General features: G+C 29.1%; 2 protein-coding genes across 2 annotated transcripts in view; one reads left to right on the top strand and one right to left on the bottom strand.

Moving 5' to 3' along the window:
• LOC119676300 overlaps positions 1–11,920 on the bottom strand; it is a 34,175-nt gene extending 22,255 nt beyond the window's left edge. Inside the window, exon 1 of the mRNA XM_038087541.1 lies at positions 11,861–11,920. Within this exon, the coding sequence (XP_037943469.1) occupies positions 11,861–11,920 (60 nt within the window). The remainder of the gene's footprint in view (positions 1–11,860) is intronic.
• Positions 11,921–12,055: 135 nt separating this feature from the next.
• The window catches only part of LOC119676299 (protein mesh-like), a 2,165-nt gene continuing 1,950 nt past the window's right edge, over positions 12,056–12,270 (top strand). The window contains exon 1 of the mRNA XM_038087540.1: positions 12,056–12,110. Within this exon, the coding sequence (XP_037943468.1) occupies positions 12,056–12,110 (55 nt within the window). The remainder of the gene's footprint in view (positions 12,111–12,270) is intronic.

Raw genomic sequence — 12,270 nt, 5'->3', positions numbered from 1 at the left:
TGGCTATGTTTAGATATTTTTGTTTGATTGCCAGTTTAGCTGTTGCAAGTGAAAACCCAATGTCAGGGAAATGTCAGAGAGAAAAGCCACTGTCTCGGCAAACTAATGAGCCATACATGCCTCTAAAATAAAAACCCAAAAAAAATTATGAGTTATCTCATTTTTGCTCTGAAAATATCAAATAATTTTTTTATGAATATGAATTTTTGTGAATAATTTTTTTCTGATAACTACATGATTATAAATGTTTATTACAGTCACTAATTATACTTTGCATATATAAATATATATATATATATATATATATAGAACAATTTACACTTATTGTATTTGTAAATTATTAAATATTTATATTTGAATGGAAAACTATAAATCACATTCATAATAAAACAAATAAGCATTTGTTATTCATTCCGTTCACGTAATTAATGGAGATACAACTATATTTTTATCTAACCCCTTATCAGTTTGTTACTTTACTTTAACTTATGTTTCCGACATAAATTTTCCACTAAATTAGTACTTCCTGCACCTAAATTCTAAACAATTTATGTGATTCCTATCTGAAAGCCCATATAACAAACCAAAAATCGCAACTTCCGTTTTTCATTATAAAGTACAAAACGCACGAATGCAGTGAACGCACTGAACGCATTGAACGCATAGAACGCATTTTACGCGTAACACATTTGAAAATGTAGAAAACCAGCAAAATAAACCAAAAACTTATATGGTGGAATTATCAAAAGTGGTCTGTCGAAGGCGTCTGAGGCCAACAGAAAAATTCCTTCGGTACGCACTTTTCATTGACGTCCAAAAAGAATTGAACACTCGCAACCTCATGATAAATATCAAATAAATGGTAGCCGTTTCCTTTTCCTGCTTGTTAACTGTAATTTTGTATTGTGTTTTGTGTTCGTATTAGTGTCGGAATTGCAAACATACGCACATATTTTACGATTTCAATCGAGATATAACGAAGTTGATATATAGTAGAAATTTAATTTAACTCGCCAATTAGTGAAATTCACTTCACTGTATTTTGAAATTGTTAAAGGCGAAATACGAAATAAGATATATTCCCTAAAAGTTTGGTAGGTAGTATTATAAAAATTGAATTAGATTGGAATAGAAAATCAAAATCTTTTTAGATATCTTAGATATACTATAGTGAACAGTTCTTTAAATTCCATAAACTGTTTCATATTAATACTTCTTCAGCCAGATACAGATAAATTGATTAAATCTAATGATATATAAAATTTGGACGATAACAAGTAAATTGAGTGAGAAGAAGAATAATCCACTTTATAAAGTTATACTAAATACGGTCTGAACATATGTCATGTAACTTTAGAGTACTGAACGGACTTTTAACATAGAAACACCTCACCTATCACTTAACACACCTATCAAAACTCCTACCTATAATTTATGTTACTTTATATGTCAAGCCCTTAATATGTGTTTTGCTAAGTAGGAAATAAAACCAGCAAAATATATTATATATATTTATATACATATTATATAAAGAGGTTAAGTATGTATTCCCATAAAATAAGCGGTAAATTTAAAAAAGGATTATCAAGAAAATTAAGATGGCTTATCGACTAGCGACGCAGAATTTGAATATACCTAAATAGCATTTCATATAAAAGTTCTTATAATTCTTTATCATTTATTGACATTGTGTGAAATATCTAACTATTCTTCATAGATTATTTATTGTCAATTTTAAAATTTGGTCGTTAAATACAACGTACATTTCAAAGTAAACTACTTTGGATTGAGTTTAAATTACATGCAGCGGTAGAAGCAATTATTACCCATATTCAAAAGATTTGGCACTCTGCAACTTTTACCTTTCCAAAAAAAGATGTACTTACCAACGAAAAGGAAATGTTTTGTGGACTTTAAAGCCATAGAAAAAATTTTACCGACATCTTGGAGGTGTATTCAGTACAGATTTATAAACTCAGCTTCTATTCGTCTAACTGGTCCATGCTACACTTGAGTAATTTTTGTGAAATTATTTTGGTGAATTCTGTAGATTGAACTCTACTTGGTTGTATATGAGTAGGAAAGAGTAGGAAGGATTTTGAAAACTAATTTAAAAATTATTTTTGGCTCTTAACTATTATGTTCAGACATTAAGAATAAAATGGAAAATATCAAAATATTATTTTGAAAAGTAAATATTCATCATATTTATGACATCATCAAAGCATGAATAAAATTTTAATCCACTAAATGTAGTAAACTGTGCGAAAACTATTATAAAAATTAATTTTAATTGTCAATTTTACTCAAGCGTCAATTTTACTCAAGTGATAATCATCCCCTAAATATATAAACAATTAATTAGTTAGTTCATTTGTTGTTTATTTTAGATTTGTTGAATTTCTACTTAAACCTAGTTTATTAGCTAGGTAGGGACCATATAGACTAGTGGTTACAAACCGGTGGTCCGCGAAATGGTTAAAAACTGTCGACTAATCAAATCTAACAAGTATGGGTATATAGTTTATAGTTTATCTACTAGGACTTCACTTATTAAAAAAAATTACAAATTTACTTACAAATTTCGGAGTAATTATATGCCTATTTTGTATAATGTACCTATGTACTTATACAATTCATTATACAGAGAGATGCAATACCAGCAGATAATCAGATAATCATAAAATAATCATAGTTAATTATTCTTTACCTTTGTGATACCTACTAGAAAGAAAAATATCATAGTGCTCTTTGATCAAAACAAGGTTAAGCCAAACTGATATAGATATAGATAGGAAGAGATGTACGGTGCGTATGAGTGATGTTTGCATGCATTTATTGTCAAGAAATGTTTTTTAATAAAATATATTATTATTTTTTTTAGAATAAAATTTTATTGATTAAGTCAGCTTAAAAATCTTTATGTTTACAATATTATTGTGTCACTTTTAATAAGATGAGAATGTCCTTACAGAAAATAAAAAGAATTATTGCGTTATAAGTATGGTATATATGTAACATTATATATGTTAGTATATATAATATTTTATTATATCTTGTTGAAAATTACTCTAAGTATTATACTATGTAAATATGTATTGCAATTAGAGTTAGTTTTCAATAGCAGATATTATTATTAATAATCCAAGAATTTTAGTACAAGTATTTTGTTAAAAAATTTATTATTTTTTTTTTAAATTAAACACATTAAGTACATAAAAGAGGTTATTAAGCTATTACTTTAGTTATTTACATAAGAGAATGTTTCTTATATTGTTATGAAATAAAAAATAAGATATATTAACTTATTATGTTACCTTTGCAGTGTAAATAAATTTAAGGAAATTTTCATATAGACACGCATTATAAAAATTGAGTAATTTTCATTTAATTTACTTCAATGAAAGCATTTTATGTGCATTTTAAATAAATGACAGACTTTAATGCAGTTAACATATTCACATAAACCAACACGTTAACATATAGTTATATACATATACAATATATATATATATATATATATATACATATATATATATATATATATATACGCATAATTTTATGTGCGGTATATAAAATTGAATATGAATGCACATCTGGTTGTACGTGAATAAAAGTTTAAAATTGCGATAATTTACGCATTATTATTTATTTATAATTAAATGAGTATGTACGCATCAAATTGTGCATTGGGTGTTCTCCTGGAAAATTTCACTCATGCACGAAAAAGGCACCTTTGTAATGCATGTGGATACGTGCACATTTAGCAGCCAATTCAACTAAATATTGTGCATTCTTAAAAATAGAAACAAAATCAACGCACTGCCCCAAGTAAATTTAGTGCAATTTCACCTACATGCAACCTTTGCCTCCTCCTCCTTTGACTTCAACTGCTAAGCTGCTAGCCAAACCACATATTACGATCCAAACGACGCACAGCAAGAGGCGTTGTGGTAGCATGCATATTTTGAAAATCGAACAAAATCAGCAAAACAAAAACAAAAACAAAAAAAATAAAATAAAATTCATACAAAACTGCATATATTTTCATCCCCTTTGTAAACGCATGTGCGTATGGGACTAGCATTATGGCTTTTGCAGCCTTGCTGTGTATGTGTCTATTCTCGCTCACATACATGCAGGCTTTTCGATGCACTCCCCCACACTACACATAATGCGTTGCCTTTATGCATGGGTATGTGTGTGTTTGTGTGCGTAGATGATGCATACAAACACACAAATAAATTTTATATAAATTTCATATTTGCATTATGTGAAATTTTAAAATGTTTTATGTAAATAAAATTCGATGTGGGGTGTTCAAATATGCGTACAATAATTTTGAATGCGCCCTTGTAGGTTTGTACACTTGCGTGTGTGTGTGTCTGTGGGTATGCACAAGTATTGAGTTTATCGATATTTTATCTAATAAGGTATATCTACTACTGCTAATACCGCATGCATTAAGCTGTAAAACAATTATAGTGGCGAACAACGCCAAACTCCCACTGAACTTTTAACCTGACTTGGTTCACTTTGTACTCTACTCTATATTTTTTTAAAATATTTTTTATTTTTCCATTTTTATTTTCCCCTAAATGCGTCTTTTTGTACGCATATAGACGCATACGGAAATGCAGCCAAAACCACGCACGCACTCCATATGGTTCGATGCGTTTAAGTTCGTTGCTAATACAAAAGTTTTACGAATTCTTTTGGTGGGGGTGTGAGTGGGATTTTTATTGGACAGCGGCGTTGGTTGAATGTAGTTACGCAATGTGTAATTTCAACTTATTCATTTGTACCATTTTCTTTCATTCAAATACCATTTTTGCCTTTAGCCCATCGGGCATACCCGCCTTGCGCCCCATCCCCTTCTTATTTTTGTGCTTAGCGCCTAGTTTAAAGTTAAAAAGCGTAATGGCGGTAGAAATTCGTCAGAAAGTGGGGGGTTAGAAGTAGGCAACATTTCGTAACACATTAATAGCTGCAGTATAAGCAATTTTCCGCTTATTAAACATTAGGGTAAGTTGCAATTTTTTAAGAGGGGATAAGTTTGCAGTCTGCCTTAGAAAAATGGACTGTAATGAAAAGTTTAAAACTGAAATTTTAATTATTAAATACAAGATATTTATTTATATTAGTGAAAGCTTAACAAACTACCCTTTCGAATAATTCAAATGCATGTAAATGTTTCATAGATGAGAGGAGTACAGGTTCAATGGATTCAAAATGGATATCAAAAAGATAACTACTAAAAAGTAGATATGGAATAAAAAAACATTATAATTTAGAAACAAATTTGCATTCAAAATAATAAAAATCTTAATTATGTTCTATATATGTATGTAAAATATAAAAAAATAATAATTTTAATTTGAGAAACGAACACAAATCATAAGCAAATGTTATAGATAACATATATATTACAATCTATAATATAAGATTAGACCATGTTAGAAGTAGAGTCATGGTCATATCAAATGTGAAATTTTTGTTGTTTTTAATGTAAATTGAAACAGAAAAATATTTTGATTTTAGTTTGGAAACGATGACGAGACTTTCTGTGGGTCCTTACTTTGGTCAAAACAATGTTGCTTAATAATAAATGTTAGAATTTGATTTTCCTCTAAACGCCCAAGCCACACTGAAGTAAAATTAAGGATTGAAATCAGTTTTTATAACAGTTTTCGAACAGTTTACTGCATTATATATAAGTGGACTGAAATTTTACTCATGCTTTAATGCTAATAAAAATCTGATTAAACCAATAGATGCACCATATTTCTTTTCTGCATATTTTTGATATTTTCTATTTTACATTTACATAGGTATTTTATTCTTAATTCCAGAACAAAAGTAAAAAATATATGCATATGTAATTAATATCTTATTATGAAAACACTCTTTTGCTTTCCTGCACAAGAAAACCAAGTAGAGTTAAATCTGCTGAATTCATCAAGTGCAGCAGGCGTCAAATATTAAAGCACTAAAATTAATCCTCAAAAATTAATCAAGTGAATAAATATATTTAAAGCTATGATATTTAAAGATAATTGGGTAATGTTAAAATATAGTAGAATATAATAAAAAATTTAACATAGCTAAAAGGATTTTTATGCAATTATTTCTTCCTTATTATATTTTTAAGTGCAATTAGTTATTTTTATTCATTATATCGCTATAACCGATTCTTCGGCTATCGTTTATTTTAATAGACATATACATTTAATCTAAGTTAAACACTGACTTTATGCAGTAAGTAAGTAAAGGAGTTCAAATTTTTTAAAAATTTATTTATTAAAAAAAGATTATCTAAAAATAGAATTGCTTTGCAATGAGGTAATTTACGGGATCTGATATTTAGTTAGATTAGTGTGAAGCGGCGTCTTAGTATCTAAAACCCACGTGAGCTCAAGTAATGGCCCAATAGGTAATAGGTCAACATACAAGTAACGCTGTTTGTATAGTCATTAGTTACTTTGCTCGTATCACCCATTCAAGTTTAAGTAAACCAACCTGTCAAGTCTATAAACTTGGCCAATTCCCTAATTTTGCAGTATGACAGCTTTATCAGGTCATTAAAAAAAGGGGTCCCAAAGATTTTAAATTGTCTCCTAACTATTGTCCCTTATTGACAACATATGAGGTGGAGTACAGTTTCCTTCTTATTTGCAGAGCTCTATCTCCAACCAAAGTCATTATAGGGTTGACTCAGAGTCATATCAGTCTCCCATGTCTTTCTAGTACGCAGTGACCTGTTAGCACCAATATCGTTATGCTGAGCAGATTACGTTTCAGTTAAAGCAGCTTACTGCTACATTTCTTGTACAGTTTGTACAAGCTCAATCTTAAAAACTGATATAAGGGTTTATCTGTCAAGTTTGTTGAACTATACTCAGATATTTTTCTTCGAATAATTGAGAAATTAATGTCAGACATCAAAGTGTTTTGTCAAGCTGCTGTACCCTGCAGTTGCTAGAGATATGCCTATACCCATCTAAGTTGGACACTGACACGCCTAGCTTACTCATTAAGACAAGACTGGTATTCTCGAATTGTTACGAATGTAGCTGAAACGTCTGCTAGAAATTTAATAACAACTTGACTGTCTGAGAAGATTATGATATTTACACTAGGGATCTGATTGACAAAGGCTCATTTTACTGTATAGTAATTTGCTATTATTTCTGCCTGAAAGAAAGGTTCAGTAGTTGAAACGAGATGCTAAGACCCAGTTCATCGGGAAATATGCTACTGTCGATTCTATAATCTATTTTGGAGCCGTCAGTTTAAATGAAAACAGGAAAGAACTGTTTTGTTGTATCTTCAACTTCAGTTAAGTACTGTTTTCTCAACTACTGAGCTTCTTTTGAACTTTTATTAATGAAGTCCGGTAAATTTTAAAGTACTTTTTAATTAAATTTTTTTCTTTACTTAATTGAAATGTATAATATTTACATATAATAATTCAGGATATAAAATATACAATTAGTTATATTTAAATTATCTTTTTTAAATGAATAACATAAGTCAGCAATTGGCATCCTATAACTCTCAGGTACTTTGCCATAAATCAAGCTGCTAATCATGCCTGAGAAAATGTTCGTTCTAGTACTGAAAGTCTAACAAGCTTTTTGCTTTCTGGTCATTAGCATACCGAACATAAAACTTGTTAATTCAAGTGATTTTATAATTGAAACATGAATAGAAATTAATTTTCAGTCCGTAATACTCGTATTAAATTACTAGCTTCAATTTTCTATCTAGAACCGTAGATTTTGCGATGAGGCTGGCAAACAATACAACAACAACAACTGCAGCAAATTTCAGAAGTTACTTAAGTTTAAAGTTCAGCGACTATTATTGTTAAATATTGCCGTAGACAGTGGTTTTTTATATAATGTAATAACACATTTAGATAAACAACAATTAGACATTTTTTTAAATTTATTGATTTTACGAAATAAATTGGCATAATATATTGTACTAAAGAAACTTAATTTCAACTATTTAAGCTTGGCTTTGACGTTTAAATGTAGTTAAAATGTTATGAATTCGAATTCAAAATAATATAAAATATTATGCAATAAAAAGATACAGCATGAAAATGTCTAAGTTCATCAGACGATTTAATTCGCTCATTTATTTCTTTATAAAACAATTTACGAGTACTATTGTTTTTCATTAATATTTTGTCAATTAAAAATAAGCATTTAAAATTTTTTTATTTTTTAAATATTGTAAAAGCTTAACAGTCCAAAAGCTTATCAGTTCTTGAAACCCCTTGGACCTTGGATGATATAAGCAACTGTTATTCCAAATATATAATATATTTTTTGATATTATAAAAATCCTAATAACCGAAGTAACATTTGACGATAGTCTCTCAAATAATCGTAATAAAATTACAACACTAAAACGAAACTAACTAGAGTGAACATTTCTATATCCACAATCTAACAGATTTTTAACCTTAGACAGGTGACTAAAAAAAGTCAAGAAATCAACGTACCGCTATATTAACTATTTATAGTTAATATACTTGTTTTACTTAATTAATTAAATTATACTATAAATAGTATAACTATAAATAGTTAATATATTTATTTTAAATAATTAAATAAATTAATCAAAAAAAATTAAATTTTTTTTAATATCGTTTATTTATATTTATAAACGAATTATAACCATGACAATTAATTGATGATGACAAGTGTAGATAGATGTGTTAAATTATCTAAAGTCCACGAAATAAATTTAGGTATTTTTTTTTTATCTCTCAAGTTTTTTTAGGGAGGAATAAAGTAGTAAAACGACGAAATATCCCTTATTATGAGTAGCAAAAGAATATCTGACCTAAACCGGTACAAGTATAAAAACAAATTAAAAATGACTGAATTGCTATTCAATTACCTATTTTAATGGACTCTGACAAAAGGATGGTTTGGCCCGCTTCCACTTCCTTCTTCCACTGAAGAAAGTGATACGTGATAATTTAACGAGAAAAACTATATCATTTCCAAGTTCTGTAAAATACTAAGCACGTAAAGCACTACTTCATCGGCAGATGCAAATCTGTTTTACAAGAATCCTATACTCTACAAGCAACATAAACAATGATTTGTAGACTAATGAACGAAACCCGCAGTGGAGGGTACAAACGTCTGTGATAAGAACATCTTGATTTGATCAAACAAACAAGAAATACAATCTTCTTTATACTAATATATTTGCCAATTGTATTAGCTAATAATAACATTGTTAAAATAATTTGCAGGAAGTTGTTGAAATACATCAAATTTTACTACAGTCTGCATTGTTTGCACAATTAATTTAATCTAATATATATTATTATACGTCCTTTATTAGCCATCCTTAATATAACAAATTATTCAAACACATTCTCCAATAACTAAGTCAAAGCTAATTTAATGTATGTTATTAACAGATATACTGTATGTAATATCATCCTAAATAAAACTAATTATTCAGACACACTTTCCCATAACTAAGTCAAGGTTGTCTAATTTTATGTGAAATAACAATTTACTACATATCACAATAGCACAATAGCTATCTACACTCATTCACAAATATAATTCCATTATTTGCATGTGCATCCTAACACCTAATGCCAATACCAACCTATCTATATATGTAGTAAGTACATACTATATTATCAATTCTATCTGCGAGTAAATAAATTTTCGAATTTTCAACTCTGCGTTCGTCGTTCATGTGACATACAAACTACTAAACAAATTTTCTAAATTTTGTTTTTGTTCTTTTTGGTCTCAATGCAACTCTCTATCAAAATCAGTGTGAAATCCAACCGCATATGCAATTAATACAAATGAACTTCATTTCACATTCGCAGCTACTCATATGCAAATGTTAATTTACATATCTACATATGTTCCCAAAACACATAAGGCATCATGTTAACATAGATCCCTGGCCAACATCAATTGACCATGAACTAAAATTTCAAAGCTAATAAAATTTCGGTTAATAAATATTGCACATTGCCTTCTAGTATTTTTGTGAATGAAACTCCACTCGCATTCAATGTCATGACTTCAGATACATTCAACCGTACATACGCAACTAACAAACATTAGTCTAATACCAGATTATCTGAATTACGCCAAAATAATATGTAGGTGTATGCGATTTTCACAGCAGCATTTACCGCCATCAAACCTAGGCTGGCAAGCGACAGTGTATAAACAATAAATCCATGGGTGCCATGGTGCAAACTTCGTTCTCCATGCATGCATGCTTGGTGTGGAGGATTACTAATTCGTGCAGCTATTGCCATGGCTATTGTGGCATCGTTAAAATTGAAAATTTCATTGGGCGCAGATATTTGTGTAGTACAAGATACAAGATACACATATGTACTACAGTATGGAGTCAGAGTGAAACATTTCGTATGTAGGCTGTGTGAAAACGAAAGTGCATCACGACATTGCAATGAATAAGGCTCTAGGATATTAGATGTGCTTATACTTTCGTTGAAAGAAATTAAAAAAACCGGAAAGAAGATTTTCACTTTCTTGAGATTGGAAGTGTGAGACTTTAGAATTTAAGTGCGGATCGTTTAGACTTAGTAAATAAAAATAAGAAATCAACGTATTCAAATAAGATTGCAAAAAAAAACGTGTTCAGAAATATTTTATGAACTAATTATTTTCTATTACATTAATTTTTATATCAGTCCACATAAATAAGTATATCAAATATGTTAGATAGAAAGAAGTCTGTTACTATATGCGATTTTAACATTAATCAAATAAAGAAAAATCAAACTCTCTCATTAAAATGCCCCGTAGAGATATCAGTGTTTTAGTAGGTTTGCTTACAGGTTATTGTATTTTAGATAATCATGCTAGGAGACTAAATCTCCATTTCAACCATACCTGCCACAGTTGAGAGGACAATGGAGAGAACAATGAAAGTGTCTCCCATTTGGTTTGTTTCTGTTCAGCATATGCATAGTGCCGCCTTATCACTTTAGCGAATTTCTTTTTTGAGAATCTTGGCAAACTGGAATACCACCCTCTGATAGCATTATAAGCTTTGGCAAAGGTTCTAAGTGGTTCTAATCTTAACATTAAACAAAAGACTAAATTTAAAGAAATGGTATAGTATGCACCAAATGGTATAGTATGCTTCATATATTGTATTGAAATATTTTTTCTAGAGGGTGTCATTGACCCTACTGTGGGTAACATCGTATGTCTAATAACGGTGAATGAATTTGAATCAAGTTGTAAAAATTAATACATTAGCACATAATCAAACTCCATATTACATATATATGTATATATATCTATATACTTATTATATATGTATATTGGGACCTATTAAACCTCTTTAAAGTCAGAAATTTAACCACCAGAGTTTTGCCAAGACTGTGGTCCTACTAGTAGACCTTAATTTGCTCGGTGTTACATAAACAAATTGTATGCAATCATGTAACATGTACTTTGGCATGTTAGTGAAGGAATCCATCAGCTTTGCGTCATAAAAGATAGCGTTCTTTAGAAATTTGAACTCATATTTGATACCTGTGGAAAGAAATATAAAAAATTCAGGTATTTTATCTAAACAAAACATTATATGAAATCAATTATGTAAATATGTAAAAGTAAATGAAAATTTTGTTGTTGCAATTTACTACTGTTCGAAACCTCTTATTAAATACAACAGTTCCTATTAAGTAAGAAGTCACTACCGTCATAACTGACGTTAAAATCAAATTTAAAACATTCTATGAAATGCAATATTAATCAAAAATAAATTCAATAAATTTTCAAAAATAAAATATGTGAAAAATTCAAAATTTTCGTACTACATTTTCGTCGTTAGGTTTTAGCTTTTCGGCAATACAGACAGCGGTGTCAGGAGACATATTTTCTCACATCAACGTCATTCTAAATTTTTGTATTAAAAATTTTTAAATATTAAATCATTAGCAACAGTTTTTAATATGATTCCAAATTAATTGTGTATAACACTTTAACCTATCAAAATAAAATAAATAAATATGGCAAAACTGAAGAAAAAGCATTTCTCATACAAGTCCAAAAAGAAGATGAGAGGTATATCCGCTCGTCTTTTGAAGCTTGCACAACCAAAGAAAGTAGTTGACACCCATTTGAAAGAAAATCCATTCAGTGTCAAGAGAAGTGCATTAGAGTATAATGGTTTGGATTAATGAAATATAATAATAATGTCAAATAAATTGATTTAAAAATTATT

Source organism: Teleopsis dalmanni, chromosome 2 (genome assembly GCF_002237135.1).
Source record: "Teleopsis dalmanni isolate 2A chromosome 2, ASM223713v2, whole genome shotgun sequence".
In the NCBI taxonomy this organism is placed as follows: Eukaryota; Metazoa; Arthropoda; class Insecta; order Diptera; family Diopsidae; genus Teleopsis; species Teleopsis dalmanni.
This window is presented reverse-complemented; position numbering and strand designations above follow the sequence as displayed.